General features: G+C 47.2%; 1 protein-coding gene across 1 annotated transcript; it reads right to left on the bottom strand.

Annotated features, from left to right (window-relative positions):
• Positions 1-527: 527 nt before the first annotated feature.
• Id1 (inhibitor of DNA binding 1) lies at positions 528-1,579 on the bottom strand. Its single transcript, XM_027945219.2, has 2 exons — positions 1,063-1,579; positions 528-858 (listed from the first exon to the last, which is right to left on the bottom strand). Exons 1-2 carry the CDS (start codon positions 1,483-1,485, stop codon positions 817-819), a joined length of 465 nt encoding a protein of 154 aa, XP_027801020.1. The 5' UTR covers positions 1,486-1,579; the 3' UTR covers positions 528-816.
• Positions 1,580-20,464: the final 18,885 nt, after the last annotated feature.

Raw genomic sequence — 20,464 nt, 5'->3', positions numbered from 1 at the left:
CTGGGCAAGTCCCTTTCCACCGAGTCTCACTTCCAACATCTTGGCTGAGACAGATGGTCCAGTGACCTGGTTCTCCAACTTGAATGGCTTCAACACTCCCCACCCTGAGGGGGCCTCCACAGGTTCATCTGCATTTTAACAACCTCCCCAGGTGATCCAGATGGCCCAGTGACCACTTTGAGAGAAACCCTAGAGGTCTAGAGGATTTAATTTTATGACACTGGGGAGAAGGGAAATGGCCAGGGATGGTTAAGAATAGACTTTAAAGACACCGGAAACACTCATTCAGGTCGGTAACAGTGACAGTCCAGATGTGGCCCTCCAGTCCCCCTCCTCTGAGCACCAGCTGTGAAAAGGGTCAGAGGTCAACCCACAGCCCCTCCCCTCAATCCAAGAAATCATTGCAACTTTACCACCATCTAAAGTATTTGTTTAATAACAAAACCAAAAAACAAAAACACCCCCACAGAACTATTGTAAAACAATATTCTCAGTCGGTGATCATTGTAATATACAATACAAAGCAATTTCCTCAGAAATCTGAGAAGCACCAAACGTGACCATTTTTTAAAATGTCTGCTTTTCAAAAAATAGAAACACACGGGGGAACCCCCCAAAGTCTCTGGCGGCCGGTAGATGTTGAGAGAGGCCTCCCCTCGTCAGTCTCCCAGCCCTGGGCCGGATCTGCAAAGGCCCGAAGGCCGCCAATCCGTCTTGCTTCCCCCAGTTCCCGCGAGGCTCCTGGGGGGAACCGAGAGCACTTTTTCCTCTTGCCTCCTGGAGGGCTGGGGTCCACCGATTCCTGCGGGCGGCGCTTCAGCGACACAAGATGCGATCGTCCGCTGGAACACATGCTGCCTGTGAAAAGGATAGAAAAGGGGATGAGATCCGGCAGGTTGGAGGGGACAAGGCTGCAAGCGCAGCAGGCGCTCTCTCTTCCCTGGGCATTTCGGCAATGCCCGGTGCCCGAAAGGAAGGGGCGGACGTCGTACAAATCCCCCCTCCCCTTGCCTCACTTCCCAGTCGTGAGAGGACAATCTGGTACTCCAAATCGGCGCTCACCTCGGCCGCCAAGGCGCTGATTTCGCCGTTCAGGGTGCTGAGCGGAGCTCTGACCGGCAGCCCTCGGCCCCCGGGGGTCCCGACTTCGGATTCCGAGTTCAGCTCCAACTGCAGATCCCTGATGTAGTCGATGACGTGCTGAAGGATCTCTACTTTGCTCACTTTGCGGTTCTGGGGCAGGGTGGGCACCAGCTCCTTGAGGCGCGAATAACAGCCGTTCATGTCGTAGAGCAGCACGTTCACCTGCTGCTCGTCCAGCAGGGCTGGCAGGCGCGCCCCGGCGCCGCTGGCGCAGCGCGAGATGGCCACGCTCTGCTCCGACAGGCAGCGCATCACCTCGCCCGCGCCGCCTGCCGTCTTGCCGGCCTTCAGGGTGCAACTGGGACCCGCAGCGGCCGCGGCACTGCCACTGGCAACCTTCATGATTCTCGAGACTGGCTAAGACGAGAGGTGAAGCGGAAAGAGGAAGAAGACCCTGGGAACTGGGAGCTGCGGAGATAAGAAGACGGTAGTAGAATGTGGGACGTGGGCTCCAGAGCCGGACTTTTATAGGGACGCCGCGCCCCCCCCAGGGGTGGGCCCAGAACGTTCAAAAGCAGCCAATGGCGATCAGGGGGCGGGGCCTCGCGCACTCTCGAGTCCCGCCCCCTGCCCAACTAGTGCACCCTCGCATTAGTGGAGGTTAATGGAAAAGCGACCGAATCCCAGAACAGGGAAAGAGAGGCACTGGCCAAGTGGCTGTTGGAGGTGAGGGCTGTCTTGGGCTCTTCTGGAAGGAGACAAGGAGGCAAAATCTGTATTGCCGAAAACGAAAAGACCACAGGATTTAGTTTTCCTCGTTTTCTCACCTCTCTAGCTCCATTTTACAGATGAGAGAAACTGAGACCTGGGGGGAGAAGTGGCTGGCTCTCGGTCGCCCAGAGTGTCCAGGACTAACTCAAGGTTTCCAGATCCTCTTGGAAGATTGCCTCTCGGACCCCGATCTCCAAATTTCAGGACAGAATTTTTAAGTGGAATCTCTTGGTTTTTGTTTTTCCGTCCCCCCCACCCCCACTCCCGGCCTTTATTGGGGACTGAATCAATGGACATTCTTCCACTGAGCCACACCCGAGCCCTTTTATTTTGGAGACAGGGTCTCGTTAAGTTGCCCAGGATGGACTCAAACTTGGGGTCCTCCTAGCTCAGCTTCCCGAAGAGCCGGGATTGTTAAAGGAGTGCGCCGCTGCGCGCGGCTAAAGTGGGCGCAACTTCACGCTCAATTCCCAGGGCTGGTCTTTCCCAATTCCCAGAGATTATGGCTGCTAATGTTTCTACCACCAGAACGGCCTACCCAGGTCCCTTGAGGTGGGTGGGAGCAGTTAATTCGGGGAAGTCCTCCTGAGTTGAGGATGATGCTTCTGGACCTAAACTAGATGGAAGGAACGTGGTGGAGTGGACCTGCATTCCCCCGGGTCCTACCCTGAATGTGCAGTCCCTGCAAAACCCACCAAATTTACAGCAACTAGCGATTTTTAATTTTTCTCCCTTTATTAGCTAGCTTTTCTTCCCCCCTTAAAACCTCGAAGCCGGGTCTCCCTCCCACAGCGCGGCAGCTGCGGAGATCCAGTCTCCCCCTCCCCTTCCCGGGCCGGTCTGTGTCAGCGTCTGAACAAGCGGCTCAGACCGTTAGACGCCAGGCGCGTGACGTCACCCATTCATAAAACCCGGACGGGCTGTCAGGCTGGCGCCGCGCGGGCGGTCGCCATGGAGACGACAAACTGGGCTGGAGCGTTCCCTGCTCCCCCCCCGCGAGTCACCTGCAGACCCTGAACGGGAGGCCTGGGAATGTGTTCCTCGTGGGTGCGGTCGCTGGGCAAGGGTCACCTTACCTCCCGGCCCCACACCTGCGAGGCTCCCCCACCCAGCCTCCCAGCTTGGCCCGCTTGGGAGTTTTTCTCTTGGCCTCACCACCCCAACCCCCGCTCTCCGCTTGAGTCTGGGGAAGGAGGCCTGACTCCAGCTGCTGTGGATGACCATTTATTGGGTTCTCGCGTGGGACCTGCACTGGGTAAAGAGCTTGCCATTATCATCTTCTGTAGTCCTCTCCACAACTCCAAGGACTAGAGTTATTTGGTGGTTTTTGTTTTATTTAGTTTTTAACTACAAAGGAGACTTAAAAAAAAACCTCCCCAAAGCCTTAGCTGCTGTGATGGCTGCATTGTTGTAACAAGGACACATTATTGTCATGCAGCCCCTTCTTGCCTAGGGCAGGCAATCGGACTCCAGAGTCCTAGGCTTGTCTCAGCAGGGACACTAAGGCTCAGGATAGTCACTCCAGCCACCCCATAAGCAGGAGTAAATTACGGAATTCACCTAGGGGAAGGTGGCATTATAGTCCCTCCTCTCCCAAGTAACTAATTCAGCAGTTATCAGCAGGTTCCCTTTTCCCACAGATGTTTGGGGAGAGAACATCAAATAAATCAATCCTCTGCCCCTACATCAGGAAATCAGGAAAACTGATCAGTAAGACCAGCTTCAAAGGAGAGAGACATCATCAATTAAATAGCTGGACTCCTTGCCCACTTACCACACACCCCACTACTCTCCGAACTCGTGACGGAGACAGCACCGTGCTCCTTAGAAGAACTGGAAGATTGGTGGTCAACTAGAGGAAATGGAAGCATTCATTCATTACCGCGGGTTTGCTCCTTGACCCTGAAATTCCACTTGCTGCAGTCAATTCCAAAGAAATCACGGGGACAGGCATAAAGATGGCTGCTCAGGCATGTTCACTGCTGTATGCAAATGGGTTAACTTCAAATGACCTAAATGCACGCGAGATAGTGGCGTTCTTCGAACTATGAATGGAGCATCAATGCTTGGCCTGATGCAGGTGGGAGGTGTGGCTCTGAGAGAGCTGGCCTGGGGTGCAACGCAGTGGTAGAGCTCTTGCTTGGCCTAGCATGTGTGAGGCCCTGGGTTCAGTCCCCAGTGCTGCAAAAAGTAAAACTAAAATAGCCAAAAAAGATATACACTAAAAAACTCATAGGGTTTCCATTGCAGAGAGGGGTGAGAGGGAGAAGCCAACCAGTGTGAAGTAGGAATTTTGCATACGCGCAGGAGCTGGGGTGGTCATGCACACACGCTGAAGTTTGTGTAGGGTCTCATGTATGCAGAGCATGTGCCCTACCACTGAACTGCTCCTCCAAATCCTTGTCTTTACATAAGTCCCCACCTCACCACTGGGGATTAAACCCAGGGGCATTGGACCACTGAGCTACTTCCCCAGCCCTTCTTATTTACTTATTTTTATTTTGAAACATATATTGCCCAGCCTGGCCTGGAAGGTGCCATGCTCCTGCCTCAACTTCCTGAGTAGCTGGGTTAGAGGTGTGGGCCACTGCACCCAGCCGACATAGGTATGTCATTCTTTTCTTAAAGAGCTTTATTAAAGTGTAAAGGACAAACTACACATATTTAAAGCATGTAATCTGATAAATTTTGACATATACACACACCTAGGAAACATCATCAAAATCAACAAAATTAACATATGCTCTGCCACCTCCCTTACCCCAGAGTTCCCTTCTGCCCTTTAACCCTTCCCTCCTACCTCTAACACCCACTATCCAGCCAAATACAGGTTTTCTCCATGGATTCATTTGCATTTTCTAGAATTTTGTATATATGGAATCACGCAGTATGTAATCTTTTGTTGCTCTTTTACCCAGCATAACTATTCATAACCATTCATCTATGTTCATTCCTTTTTATTGCTGAATAGTATTACACCAAATGGCTGTATATCACCATAGGTTTATCTATTCACCCATTGAAGGACCTTAGGATTGTTTATTTATTTGTTTATTTTGTGGTACTGGGGATTAAACCCAGGGCCTCCTAATGTGGGAGGATTACAAATTCAAGGCCAGACTCTATAACTGCAATTTAGCAAGACTGAGTCTCAAAATTAAAAACACAAAAAACTGGGAATGGCCAGGCCAGGTGGCACATGCTTGTAATCACAGGGGCTGTGGAGGCTGAGGCAGAAGGATCCTGAGTTCAAAGCCAGCTCAGCAAAAAGTGAGGCCCTAAGCAACTTAGTGAGACCCTGTCTCTAAATAAAATACAACATAGGACTAGGGATATGGCTTAGTGGTCAAGTGCCCCCAAATTCAATCCACGGTATCCCCCTAAAACAAAACAAAACAAAACAAAACAAAACGGCTGGGAATATAGCTCAAAACAAAATAAACAACAACAAAAACCGAAAGAGTAGAAGTTTTAAATTTTAATGAAGTCCAATTTATTACATTTTTTCATGGGAGCTAGAGATGTAACTCAGTTGGAAGAGTAGCTTCAAATGCACAAGGCCCTGGGTTCAATCCCCAACACTCCCCCCACCCCCACCCCCACACAAAATCATGGAATCATACTTTTATTGTCATGTCTAAGAAATTCATGCTTAATCCTAAATCTCAAAGATTCTCTCCTGTATTTTCAGATGTTTTGTGGCCGTAGGTTTCCCTGTAGGTCTGTGATCCTTTACACGTGAATACACTGTTAAACAGAAGCACCTTCAGGGGCTGGATGGTTGAGTGAGTGCTTAGCATACAGTAAGCATTGGGTTAGAAGCACAGCACAGAAAGAGAGATGGGGAGGGAGAGAGGGAAAGAGAAAGAAAAAAAGAAGGAAAGAAAGGAAGAAGGAAATAAGAATATTCATGCACTACTTTGTGTAATAAGTCAACTCTAAGTGTTTATTATACCTCACTCTGGGCCTGACTGCTGGTGTGGATGAGGTAGAAGGCTAAGGATACTTCTGCAGACAAATAGGAGAAAAAGAAGTCAAAAGACAATTAGAGTCCCCTAGGGAAGCACAATTAACATGCAGGAGGAGCCAGACACGGTGGCACACACCTGAAATCCCAATAGCTTGGGAGGTTGAGGCAGGAGGATCACCAGTTCAAAGCCAGCCTCAGCAAAAGCAAGGCAATAAGCAACTCAGTGAGACCCTGTCTCTAAATAAAATACAAAAAAGGGCTGGGGATGTGGCTTAATGGCCTAGAGTCCCTGAGTTCAATCCTCGGTACCAAATAAATAAATAAATAAATAAAAACATTCATGAGCATCTACTGCCTGCCTGACTTGTGCAAGCCACATGGGCCACAGAAAGGAATTCTTCTCACACAAGGACCACAGGATGAAAGTTTCCTCCTCCTAGCTACCTTAGAAACAAAGAAAGAACCAGGTGCATGGCCTGTATTCCCAGCAGCTTGGAAGGCGAATGCAGGAGGATTGTGAGTTCAAAGCCAGCCTCAGCAATTTATCGAGGCCCTAAATAACTCAGCAAGACCCTGCCTCAAAATAAAAATACAAAAAAGAGCTGTGGGTGTGACTCAGTGGTGAAGTGCCCTTGGATTCAATCCTTGGTACCAAATCAAGGGAGTAGACACTCCCGCCTCCTTAGGTTCCTGGGCAGAGTTGCCCAGTGCCTGCAGGGGCTTGGCACCCAGCAGATAAATGGCAGAGTCATAGCAGGTGTCCAGTTCTAGGCCAGCACCCTGCACCCAGTGTTTTCAGTTTTTTTTTTTTTTTTTTGTTTGTTTTTTGCAGTACTAGGGATTGAATCCAAAGCCTCATGCTAGGTAGGTGTTCTGTCCTGTGCCCTTTTTATTTTATTTTTGAGACAATGACTTGCTAAATTGAACTTGTGATCTTCCTGCGTCAGCCTCCTGAATAGCTGGATAGCTGGAGTGACCTGAGTGTGCTAACATGCCTGGCTGCTTCCAAGGTTTTTTTTTGAGACAAGATCACACTCGATTGTTTACAGCCTTGCTAAATTGCTGAGGCTGGCTTTGAACCTGTGATCCTCCTGCCTCAGCCTCCCGAGCTGCTGACATTACAAGCGTGCACCACCACACCCAGCTGCTTCCAGGGTGTTTAAGGGAGCCTTGCTAGATAGACTTACAGCCTCTGAACCTTTCTCTTCACTGCACCCCCCTCAAAGTTCCCTACTGAAATAATGACACCCCGACATACACACGCATCTTAGGTCTGTGAAAAGTTGCCTTTATTTTGGTCCAGAATGTTGTCAGTGTTCCCATGTGCTCATTTTTATCTCTTACTTTTTTTGGGGGGGGGAGTGCTGGAAATCGAACCCTGGGGGCACTTTACCACTGAGCTACATCCCCAGCCCTTTTTAATTTTTTGGAGCGGGGAGCTACCTGGGATTGAACTCAGGGGCTCCACCACTGAGCCACATCCCCAGCCCTATTTTATGTTTTATTTAGAGACAGGGTCTCACTGAGTTGCTTAGTACCCTGCTGTTGCTGAGGCTGGCTTTGAACTCCCGATCCTCCTGCCTCAGCCTCTCCAACTGCTGGGATTCCAGGCTTCCCAATCACTGGGATTATAGGTGTGCACCACCACACCAGCTATCTCTTACATTTTTAAGGACTGAAAGAAGTTTAAATAAAGAGTGTTTACCTGTTGTCCCCTGGGCATTTTTCTGCTTTCTTCTTGGTGGTGTGACTCTAGGGAGGCTTTTCCTTCCGGTTCCATGTGCCAGGTCTGCTCAGGAAAACAGAGCCCACTTCTGGCCGCCAGTGGGGTTGGGAGGTCTCCTTTAGCGCAGCCCCAGTTCCCAGCCCAGGTCCATGCTCGGCCCTAGAGCTATCTCCCTCCCCTAGGCCACTGGATCTCTCACTGCCCCTGGAGGGCTCTGTTTGCTCATCTGTGCAGTGGAGCACACAGCGGGCATGAGAGTGAGATAAGCCAGGCCAGAGCTGGGTGCAGCACTCGTAAGGACTGGAGTGCCTTTTGCTTTTTTGTGTTTTGAAGACCAGCCCTATATTGCCCAGGCTGGTCTTGAACGCCTGGGCTCAGGCAGTCCTCCTGCTTTGGCCTCCCCAGTAGCAGGGTCCCTGGGTCTCCAGGCGCGCCCCGTGCCCTGCTGGGGAAGGCCTTTGCTTGATGGTCCGTGCCCTGGGCTGCCCTCCTGGGCTTCCTCTGGCTTCCAGGGCTTGAGGCAAATGGCTCAGATTGACAAAGTGCTCACTCAGTGTCGGGCATTCTTCCAACTATTAACCCAGGCCGGGAGCTCAGGAGGGCGGGGACCACAGCTGTCCTGTTCAGTGCTGTCACTCAGAGCCCAGTGCAGTGCCTGGCACATGGTGGGGGGAACCTCAGTGAATATTTATTGAATGTGAATCAGCCCATGGACCAGGTAGTAATGTCACCTCTCTTTAGGGCTGAGGCCTCTGAGGGCCAAAGAAGCTGAATGGCTTGCTCATGATCACCCAGCCTGAAGGTGGCGTTGAACCCAGGCGGCCTGGCTGGGGGGGGGGGGGGCTGCAGAGCACATCTCGGCCGACGCTGGTTCTCCAGCGTGTTGCCCAGAGCCTTGGCCTTGCAAGCTCCAGGGTAGGCCTGTCCTGTGCGCCACGTGACCCACTCTGGCCCTGGCCCGGCAGCTGCTCCCCAGATGTGCCCACAGTGCAGTCTTCCAGCCGCCAGGCCGGCGCCTCTGGGCTGGGACTGCCTGAGCTGCGGGGGAGAGACCTTTGGCTCTGGTGTCCCTGTCACACCCCCCCACACTTGTAACAGGAGACTACAGGCGCCCCCCACCCAGAGCCTCCTGCCCAGCCAACACTGAATCTCTGCCCATTTCACTGGGAATAAAATCCAAACTCCTCCCGCTGCCTGCAGCCCCTGCCCACCACCACCAACCACGTCTCCTGCCCCTCCCTTTCTCTCACCAGCCACTTGGCTTCCTTTACTGAACCAGCTGGTCCGGCCCCAGGGCCCTTGCCCTTGCTGCTCCCTCTGTCTACAACACTGTCCACCAGCTCATTCTTCAGGTCCTAGGTCAAATGTCCCTCCTCAGATGCCTTCTCAGAACCCCTTTCTTTCACATTCCCCTGGCGTTCAAATTACACATTTAACTTATTACCCTCTGAAATAATCTTACTTTTCTGGTATATTGTTTATTCCTTATACCATCCCTTTCCTCCCAGGCTGTGAACTCTAAGAAAGCATGTCTCCTTTGGTCGAAGCTATGACTAGAGCTGAAGGAGGGCCTGGCCCAGAGAGAAGGTATGCGACTTGTTCAAAGTCACACAGTATAGCATTTGGACTGGAGTAATAGTTAGAGTAATATCTGCTGAGTAATGAATTATTGCCTATGGTTCTCAGTTTCCTTGTGTGCAAAATGGGGACAAATTTTTTTTTTCAATATGAGGACTGAATTCAGGGGTACTCTACCACTGAGCAACATCTCCAGTCCTTTTTTTATTTTTTATTTTGAGACAGGGTCTTGCTAAATTGCCTAAGCTGGCCTGGAACTTGCAATCCTCCTGCCTCAGTGTCCTGAGTTCCTGGGATTATAGGCGTGCATCACTGCATTGGGCTAAAATGGGGTCAAAATTTGAACTTAACTCTCGGTGTTATGATGCTTCAGTACTTAGTATGAGGGAAGCACGTGAAAATGGGAACAGGGTAGACAATTTCTTTCTTTTTCTTTTCTTTTTTTTGGGGGGGGATAGCGGGAATTGACCTCAGGGGCACTTGACCACTGAGCCCCATCCCCAGCCCTATTTTGTATTTGATTTAGAGACAGGGTCTCACTGAGTTGCTTAGGGCCTTGCTAAGTTGCTGAGGCTGGTTCTCAACTCCTGATCCTCCTGCCTCAGCCTCCCAGGCCGCTGGGATTACAGGGGTGCACCACTGCACCTGCTGAAGTCACATCTTTCTAACCTTCAAATTCAGCAGGGGACTCGGGACATGAAGAGTGTGGGGTCTTTAATCTCTCTATCCTTAAGGGGCTCTAAAGCTTCTGCTAAGTCTTCTACTCTGGACCTCAGTTTCCCTATCTGCCAAATGGGGACCTGAGCTGGCTTCTATCCTAGGGTTCTACTCTGGGTTCCTGGGTCCTCAGGAGTGTGAGGAACCAGGCCTGGATCCACCTTTTTCCCTCCATCCTGTTTTCCAAAGAGGCTCTAGAACAATGGACAGGAGGCTGGAGCCTGGCAGTCTGGCCCCTCCCAGGGTCCCCTGCAGATGGAGGGGTGGAGCCTTCCTGTGGCTGGAAAAAAAAGGCCCCTGCTGCCCTGGTGTCCAGTGGCCTTGGGGAGAGGCAGAGTAAAACCCGGGAGCTCCCATCTTGGGTTACTCAGTTCAGGCCAAACCTGCAGGGCTGAACAGACATGCTGCTGCACACCCACAGAGCAGCACCCAAATGCACACTCCACACAAGCGACACATCCAGCGTGACAGCACACACCACCGACACACAAAACCAACAGCGCAACCTGCCAGAACATGCAACACGATATACCATCATCTACGACAACGCATCACCCTCAACACACACAACCAAAACACCAAAACCCCAACAGCCATCACCAAAAAATAGAGAGCAAGGGGTCACTGCAAAGCTCATGACAGAAACACACTCAACACATAACAATCCAGACCACACACAACACAGGTCCATACACACCAGATACACCAACACAACACGCACCTCCCCAGTATTGCTCACACCAAAACTGCAGCCAAGCCAAGATACTGACGGACATGCCCAGAACTGGAGAGAGGCTAGGCCGGCTCCCTCTGGTGCCCACCCCGCACACACCCTGCCCACCCCGGCCCAGTTTGAAGTCTCCTGCTGCATCTCACTGTCCAGGCCTTTGATCTCCTCATCTGCACCCACCACTAAGCTCCTGCGCCTCCCTGGGCGCGTGCACATGCAATCCAGAATTCTGCAGGAGCCCCAGGGACACAGAACCACACCTACCCAGGCCTCTGGAGTCTCACGCCCACGCATGCAGGCCTGGGCCCTGCCAGGGCTGAGGTGTGGGAGCTGGTCAGACCCTGGCAGTCAGGGAGGCAGCAGTGCCCCAAGGCCAGTTAGCCACACCCCAAGGCAAAGCTCAGTAAAGACCACTGCTCCAGCTGCAAGGGCCCTTCTGGACCACTGCGGTGGGACCAGTGGTTCTGGGGAGACTGGACAAGAGATCCCCAGTTGGGATGCCCAGTGGTTTTCCCATAGGCCCACTGAGGGACAGAGAGAGGTCTCAGAGGTTCTATCCTAGGAAGCAGTACCTTCCCGGCCCCGCCCTGCATGGCCCTCCTTTGACTCACCCACGTCCCATACACCTGCTCCCCCTCCCACTGCCTGAGGGCCCAGAACCCGGGAACCAGCTGAGGTCGAGTCTCTCAGAAGCTGCCAAACCCAGGGCAACCCCTACCCTCCCTGTTCAACCCAACCCTGAGTACTCTGTCATCAGGGGGCGGCACTTCCAGCCACACCCTCACCTCAGGCCACAAGCACAGCTATACTCCTCAACTACTGTGATGACTGAGGACAACCTCTTCTTACATTCTCTTTTAAAAATTATTATTATTATTACTATTATTATTATTATTATTACAGGGAATTGCCCATGGGCGCTTAACCAATGAGCCACATTTTATATTTCATTTGGAGACAGGGTCTCACTAATTTACTTAGGGTCTCGCTAAGTTGCTGAGGCTGGCTTTGAACTCAAAATCCTCCCGCCTCAGCCTCCAAGCCTCTGGGATTGCAGGTGTGTGCCACCCCGTCCTGGCTATCATTTTTATTTTACTGAGGCAAAAGCAATGAAGTTCTGGTTAAAAGGAAGTTAAGACATCCAGAAACATTTAAGAAAGAAAGGGACCCTTCTCCTTAGGAAGCAGCAGAGTGGGGTCTCTCAGAGGGACAAAAAACCCTGGTTCACGTTCCTGGTTCACTATTTGCAAACTGTGTGACTGACGTCATGTCACCTCTTCTTGTCTCAATTTCTTCATCTGTGAAAGTGGGGCCGGTGGGAACTCCCATCTCTGAGGGTTAAACAAGTCCCACAAAGAGCTCAGAACTGCTCCTGGCAGTCGGCATTCGGTACACGCAAGTTGGTATTACTCTTGTGACTATTCTCTAGGAGGTCACTAATTTTAAATAATTGGGATATGCTCTACCACTGAATTACAGAACTTTATCAATAAGGGCTGGAGGTGTGGCTAAGAGGTAGAGCACTTGCTAAGCATACGGGAGGCCCCAGCACACACCACACACACACACACACACACACACACACACAAAGTAATAAATAAAATAGAGCCATTAAATGCCAGTCATTCATTCCATAGGCAAATCACAGACACTCACTTTCTGCTAGGTTCCCAGAGGAAAGAACAGAACCTGGGTTCATGCTTTTAGGAAACCACTTTCAGGTGGGGGTGATCAAATGGGAATAAATTCCACCAAGTGATTGCTTCCTGGTGCCTGTATCTACATGCTGGGGACAGGGACACACAAGCACTGTCAGAGGGTGGACTGCAGCTATCCCAAGGGGGGCCCTTTGTAGGAATTGGGAAGAAGAGCGTTCACGAATGAATATGTGCCGCAGTCTGGCTGGGCACACAATCACGAGCCACCACACAGCTTGTAGATTCAAACAGCAACTCTTTATTCCCGAACTCACACCAGCCGTCTACAATCACGTTCTGGGGAAATCCACGTTCTCTGCCCGAATCCACGTTCTCTGCCCAAATCCCCTCCACTGGGCTTCTATCTCCAAAATATACTGTCTGAATCCCGTGAGAACTCAAGGGGAACTCAGGCAGCAGGATACGCCCTATTCCCGGGAGGAATAATCTTAAACCTTAAACCTGGAACCTAAACTGGGAACGCCCTAAACAGGATTATCTTAAAACCGGGAACACCCTAATCTGCCTTGGTCCTTGAGCAAGGTCACCTACATTCAATGTCGCTGCAACATGTCAGCAACATGGGGTACGCTGGCAAGGAAATTGTCATACCTACTTGGCTAATGGCTCCCAGCATCTCCCCCCTTCTGATTAATTAAACAACAAGCAATGTGGCTTAAGGACCGTGCCTGGTAGGTTGTCCAATTCAACATATGGTTCTTACCCGTCATCGGAAAACTGACCTTTAGGCGTCAGCCTCCTGTCTTAGGTTGATACCACTGCAATTGAATCATACCCGTCACTGACTACCGGTCCAGCATACAGCCATACTTGTGGATAGGTCTATGCACCAGTGGGGGGGTGAGGTTCTTTGCCTCACCTCTGTTGGCCCCCAAATTTGGCCTTGGTGCCAGTGGGGGAGTGAGGTTAATGTGGCTTATGGACCGTGCCTGGTAGGTTGTCCAATTCAACATATGGTTCTTACCCGTCATCGGAAAACTGACCTTTAGGCATCAGCCTCCTGTCTTAGGTTGATACCACTGCAATTGGATCATACCCGTCACTGACTACCGGTCCAGCATAAGCCATTGGCCCCCAAATTTTAGACCATCACTAGCAGAAGGGAGGAGGATACAGAAATGCCACGACACCAAGCCAATTGACGGCTCCTTGGGAAAAAATTGCATCACTGGTGACACCATCAGCAAAGATATGTCAGCACTACCACAATTAACATGGGGTGCGCTGGCAAGGAAATAAAAATTGCATCACTAGTGACACCATCAGCAAAGATATGCCAGCATTACCACAATTCTCTGCACCAAACGATAGTTACATAGTCCAGGCAAGTTCTGCAAGCAGTTCAAAGCGGAGGAATCTATCAATATGTCCATTTCCTCCCAAAGTAAGTTTCCTCCCAAAGTAAGTTGACTCTTTGATTGAGCATTACTTGTTGAGTTCTTCACCGGCACTGGGATGGAGATAGGAATTCTGGCAATGATGCTAAAGAGACATTATCCTGAAAAGAATTATTAAATATAATGAAAAGGAAAGGTGAAAGTAAACAAACAGATCTGTTAACCTACTTTAAAAACAATCCTTAACAGCCTTTTACCTAATTTAAACTAGTAAACAAACAGATCTGTTAACCACCTTTAAAAACAATCCTTAACAGCTGTTTACCTAATTTAAATTAAACCATTTAAATCACGTGAATAAAAAAAAAATAATAATAATTCGGATCCATTTTTTCATGAGCGTTCCTCAAATAAGAAATATGGACATACGCACATACAGACATACAACACAAAACACAAGAGTGTACACAAACGTACAACACATAAGAAAATAGTAAAGGCCTTGTAGCTTTACCTAGGTGAAATCTCCATTGCAATGTTTAAAAACTCCACAGTCAAAAAATAAAACTGATCAGAAAAACATTAACCTAGGTTTGTATGAGCTCAAAAAATAAAAATAGAACCTTATGATGTGGAAAAATGCAATAATGAAATAGCTATTGAAAAAAGCATCCTGGTTAATCACTGTCGCAGATGTAAGAATGGCCAAGCTGGAGTTCTGGATATCAGCTGTTATGGATTTGAGTCAAATCATCTTCTTTTCGATCTGTAGAGACTGTTTTAGTTAATCTCTCTGGAATCCAAATGGGCTGCTGTTCTCCCTGTGGAAAAACACAAACAGACCCCCGACTCCAGACAATCACTGGGTCAGGACCTTTCCATTGTCCTGTTAGAATATCTTTCCAAAGTACTTTAGGCTTATGTACATTTTTTGGATACATATGTCTTTCCGCAGCACTAAGTCCTGATGAATCCAAATTTAAAAAGTTTAGAGTAAAAAGCGTTATTTTAAGTTTATCTTTGGGGGATATATACCCCTTTCCAATTCCCTCTTTTTGCTTTAATAAGTATGTTTTAATAGTTTGATGAGCTCTTTCAACTATGCCTTGTCCCTGTGGATTGTATGGGATTCCTGTTATATGAGTAATACCAAATGATGAGCAAAATTGTTTAAAAGAGGTAGAGGTATAGCCAGGACCATTATCGGTTTTTAACTGTTTAGGAACGCCCACAGTGGCAAAATTTTGTAAGCAATGAGCTATAACATCTTTAGTTTTTTCTCCGGCATGAAGGGAGCCCATCAAAAATCCGGAAGAAGTATCAACTGTAACGTGTAAATATTTTAATTTTCCAAATTCTGGCAAGTGTGTGATGTCCATCTGCCAAATATGGTTAGGTATCAGTCCTCTAGGATTGACTCCAAGATTAACTTGTGGTAAAAATGTCACACAATTTTGACATTGTTTTATTATATGTCTGGCTTGTTCCTTAGTTATTTTAAAACGCTTTTGTAAAGTATTAGCATTAACATGAAACCTTTTATGAAAATTTGTAGCTTCTTCAAATGTAGAGAAAATATGTATGTCATGTGTAGTTTTATCTGCTAAATCATTGCCTAAACTAAGGGCTCCAGGCAATCCTGTATGTGCCCTAATATGTCCTATGAAGAATGGATCTTTTCTGTCCCAGATTAGACTTTGTATAGTGGAAAACAAAGAGAAAACAGTAGAAGAAGGGGAAATCCTACCAGCATCTTCAAGAGATACTATAGCATTAACTACATACTGACTATCAGAAAATAAATTAAATACAGAATCTTTAAACATCAAAAAAGCTTGTAAAACTGCATTAAGCTCTACCTTTTGAGCTGATTGTTTGGGTACTAAAAATGTAAAAGTTTGATCTGGGGTAACTACTGCTGCTGTACCATTATTAGACCCATCAGTGAATATATTTGGAGCATTCATGATAGGTGTTTTTCTTGTCATTTTAGGAAAAACTACAGGATGCTTAGACCAAAAAGACAACAAAGGATTAGATGGTAAATGATTATCAAATGAAACATTAGATTTACACATGATTATTGCCCAAGTATTTAACTCATTAGCTAACTCATCAATTTGATCCATAGTATATGGAGTAATAATTTTATTGGGAGAAATTCCAAACACTCCCTTTGCTGCTTTTATTCCTTTGAGTATTAATTGTCCTACAGCCTCAGGATACCTAGTAAGAATAGTGTTAGGAGAATAAGATAAATGTATCCACAATAATGGACCTTCTTGCCAAAATACTCCTGTAGGAATATTTTTTGTTGGTAGTACAATAAATAATAAAGGCAAACTTATATCAATTCTATCCAAATGCATATTTTCCATATATGTTTCAATAATTTTTAATGCCTTTCTTGCTTTAGGAGTTAACATGCGGGGTGAATTTGGATCTGATGGACCTTTTAGAATATCAAATAAAGGTCCCAATTCTCCTGTTGGTATACCTAGATAAGGCCTTATCCAATTTATGTCTCCCAATAACTTCTGAAAGTCGTTAAGTGATTTGAGTTGATCTACTCGTATTTGAATTTTTGGTGGACGGACCATGGTTGAGGATAATAGAACTCCTAAATAATTAATTGGAAAATTTAATTGTACTTTATCTATTGCTATCTCTAGATTATAATTTTTTAATAAGTTTGTAAGTGTGGCATAACATTCCAGCAATATGTTTTTATCTTTATGTGCCAATAATACATCATCCATATAGTGAAATATTTGTAGTTCAGGATTTTGATTTCTAAGTGGCTGGATTGCTTTGTTAACATATATTTGACACATAGTTGGACTGTTAGCCATCCCTTGAGGGAGTACTTTCCATTCATATCTCTGATCAGGACCTTCATGATTTAATGCAGGGATAGTAAATGCAAAACGTGGACTATCCTCGGGATGAATTGGAATTGAAAAAAAAACAATCTTTAATATCTATAGCTAAAACATGCCAAGTTTTTGGCAAAGCAGACAATTGAGGAATCCCTGATTGAGCAGGTCCCATAATAACCATCTCATTATTAATGGCTCTTAAATCTTGCAATAATCTCCATTTACCAGATTTCTTTTTGATGACAAAAATGGGAGTATTATGGGGAGATATGGAAGGTTGTATATGTCCTTCCGCTAATTGTTGTTTGACCAGATCATGGGCTACTTGTGTCTTTTCTTTAGTCAGGGGCCACTGAGGAACCCACACTGGTCTTTCTGATTTCCAAGTAATTTTGATTGTCTCAGTGGCCCTTTCTGAAAATCCAACCCATGTCTGTCTGTTCCTTGATCTATTTGTACTGGTGCTGCTATACCTTGCCCTTGTTTTCCTAATCTTTTTTCTTTCCTAAAGCCTTGTCTAGCCCTAGTAGTGGGCGCATTAGGATTGATGTTATTTGTTAACGTCAAACCTAATTGATCTAGGACATCTCGTCCCCATAAATTTATAGGAAGATGATCCAATACATATGGCTGTATAGTTCCTTCACATCCTTCAGGATCCTTCCAATCTAATATCATAGAACTTCTATGGGGATTAGTCGCCACTCCTAGGCCTCGAAGCGTTTGAGTGGCTTGTTGTAATGGCCAATGTTTTGGCCATTCTTGACGAGATATGATGCTAAGGTCAGCTCCTGTGTCCAGTAGCCCATTAAACTCATGACCTTGAATATTTAGTTTTAGCATTGGGCGAGAATCTAAATTTAAAGACAACATAGCCCAATCTACACCTGTGGAGCCTAATCCCCTGGAACCTCTTTCTACACTATGACTAGGAAATTTATTATGTAGGCTGGGTATTATTAACAACTGTGCTATTCTATCTCCAGGTGAAATTACTGATATACCTCTTGGAGAACTAGCTATAATTTTTATTTCACCTACATAATCGGGATCAATTACCCCAGGACTTATCATAAGTCCTTTTAATGTAGATGAACTACGTCCCAGTAATAAGCCTACTGTTCCTTGGGGAAGAGGTCCTTTTACTCCTGTGGGAATGATTTGAACTCCCATCTCTGGAGTTAATACTGCTCTGGCAGAGGCGCAGATGTCCAACCCTGCGCTCCCTCGGGTTTGTCTGATGAGGGATTTAATGGACAATGTGTCCTGGGCACTACCCTGATGGTGTTGCTGGGATCCTCCACTGCCCCGTGTATTTGTGGTTGTGGGCCCCGGAGCATTGGGCCCCCCTGTCCGTTTTTTGGCAATGGAGCCTGATGCCTTTCTCCACGATATCTTGGATAAATACCTGGTCTTTGTCCGTTTTTTGATAAGGGAGTACCTTCTATGGTGGTTTGAGAACAGCATTCATTAGCCCAATGTCTCCCTCTACGGCATCGTGGGCAAATACCCGGTATTCTATTCCTTTGATACCTACTTTTGTTAAACCCTCCTCCTATGGGGCAATTCCTTTTAAAATGTCCTGTTTGTTCACAATCATAGCATGTTTTTGGCCTGGCATCTAAAGCCTGTTGTACTGCAGCTGCCAAGACCTGCCCTTGTTCATTAATATCTCTACATAATTTAATATATGTGTTTAAATCTTCATGTCTCCATGGTCTAATAACCTCTCTGCAGCAACGATTTGCTTGGTCATAAGCCAGTTGTTTTATTAATGGCATTGCTTGTTCTGTATCCCCAAAAATTTTGGCAGCCGTTTGAATTAGCCTATCTACAAAGTCAGCGTAAGGTTCATTAGCTCTCTGCATTACCTTAGATAACTGACCTTGTAAATCTCCATGTCCTTGTAAAGTCTTCCATGCCCTAACTGCGTCTGCAGCAATTTGTGCATATATAGCAGGATCATATTCAATTTGTTGCCGTTGACCCTCATAAGGTCCTTTTCCTAACAACATATCTAGATTTCTTTGAGGGTAACCGGCTGCTGCATTTCGCCTAGCTGTCTCCGTGCAAAATTCCTCATTGGCAACCTTCCATAACAAATATTGTCCTCCATTTAGTACAGATTTACACATGCTAGCCCAATCTGCTGGCGTCATGTCCAAGTTAGTAATGGACTCAACCATGCTTACCGTGAAGGGAGCTTGGGGACCATAGGTTGTTACAGCCTCCTTTAACTGCTCCACTGTTTTAAAATCTAATGCACGGTGAATTCGCTGCCCTCCTGCCTGTTCAAGTACAGGGCATGCTAATCTTTGAGGTCCTGTCTCAGGATCCCATTTATCAACTACGGGGTTTGAGGGCCTCTCAGCTGTCTCCATCGGTGGGGCTGTTGGTTGAATTACGCCCTCTTGTGATAAAACGGAGTTAGTAACAGCCTCCTGTTGTGGCCTTTTTCCTAACAACCCCTTTTCCTTTAAATTTTCTTCCTCTGTCTGACTAGCTCGAGAGACCTTCTCTTTTGCTTGATCTAAAATGTCTTTCTCCATGGTCTGAACCTCTAACAATTTACTTAACATCTTTTCGGTTTGTTTTTTACTAATTTCTAATCTACTATAAAGATAACGCAACCCAATAAGATAGCACAAAACAAAGCCGAAACTGAATGAAACAAAAACGGAATAAAAAATCGTTGTATCAATTTTCTCTTCCTCAGGGCTGACAAACTTCAAACCTTTAGCCAACCATTTTTCCCAGTTTGCCTGAGAAATTTCTAGGGATAGGCAGCTTGAAACAAAAACAAAATAAATCACAACAGGAACACATTGTTTTTTGAATTGATCACCCATTCTCTCGCCTTCCCTCAGGGGCAAGCAATTTCACTTACCTCCAAGTTTCAGATGTTCCCCGTACGAGCCGCCAAATGCCGCAGTCTGGCTGGGCACACAATCACGAGCCACCACACAGCTTGTAGATTCAAACAGCAACTCTTTATTCCCGAACTCACACCAGCCGTCTACAATCACGTTCTGGGGAAATCCACGTTCTCTGCCCGAATCCACGTTCTCTGCCCAAATCCCCTCCACTGGGCTTCTATCTCCAAAATATACTGTCTGAATCCCGTGAGAACTCAAGGGGAACTCAGGCAGCAGGATACGCCCTATTCCCGGGAGGAATAATCTTAAACCTTAAACCTGGAACCTAAACTGGGAACGCCCTAAACAGGATTATCTTAAAACCGGGAACACCCTAATCTGCCTTGGTCCTTGAGCAAGGTCACCTACATTCAATGTCGCTGCAACATGTCAGCAACATGGGGTACGCTGGCAAGGAAATTGTCATACCTACTTGGCTAATGGCTCCCAGCAAATATGTAACAATGAATACCACTATTATGTATACTTTTAATGCACCAATAAAAATAGAGAAAAGAAAGAAGGCCCCCCCACCCCCCCAAAATAAAAAAATATAAAATAGGGCTGGGGATGTGGCTCAGTGGCTGAATGTCCCTGAGTTCAATCACCGGTACCAAAAAAAAAAAAAAAAAAAGAGAAGGCATGTAGTAATTCCTAGCTGGTGTGCCTCCTCACAGCCTGTTCAATGGCCCTGCAAATGTGGTTCCTCTCTGAGAGCTCTCGGCCTGGTGTGACAGCCAGACTGTCATGGGGCAGACAGTCCCCCGCCCCCACCAAGTTCCCAGGGCAGTGATAGGGAATCACAAGGGGCTACACACAGGAGAGTGGCCCAGAAAGACTGTCCCTCAGCTAGAGAGGTCTTCCTGGCAGAGGAGGCCGCAGCCCATGAAAAAGGGCCAGAGAAGTGAGGCAGGTGCTCCTGAGCCCTAACGTTGGTGTGCCCGGGATGTCTGCAGGGGACAATTGCCACAGCCCTCAGGAAAAAAAACTTTAAAGTCTGATAGTTGAAGACATTGGTGAGGATGTGGGAAAATAAGAAC

Source organism: Marmota flaviventris, chromosome 2 (assembly GCF_047511675.1).
Source record: "Marmota flaviventris isolate mMarFla1 chromosome 2, mMarFla1.hap1, whole genome shotgun sequence".
In the NCBI taxonomy this organism is placed as follows: domain Eukaryota; kingdom Metazoa; phylum Chordata; class Mammalia; order Rodentia; family Sciuridae; genus Marmota; species Marmota flaviventris.
The sequence above is the reverse complement of the archived record's forward strand: the minus strand, read 5'-3'. Positions and strand labels throughout refer to the sequence as shown.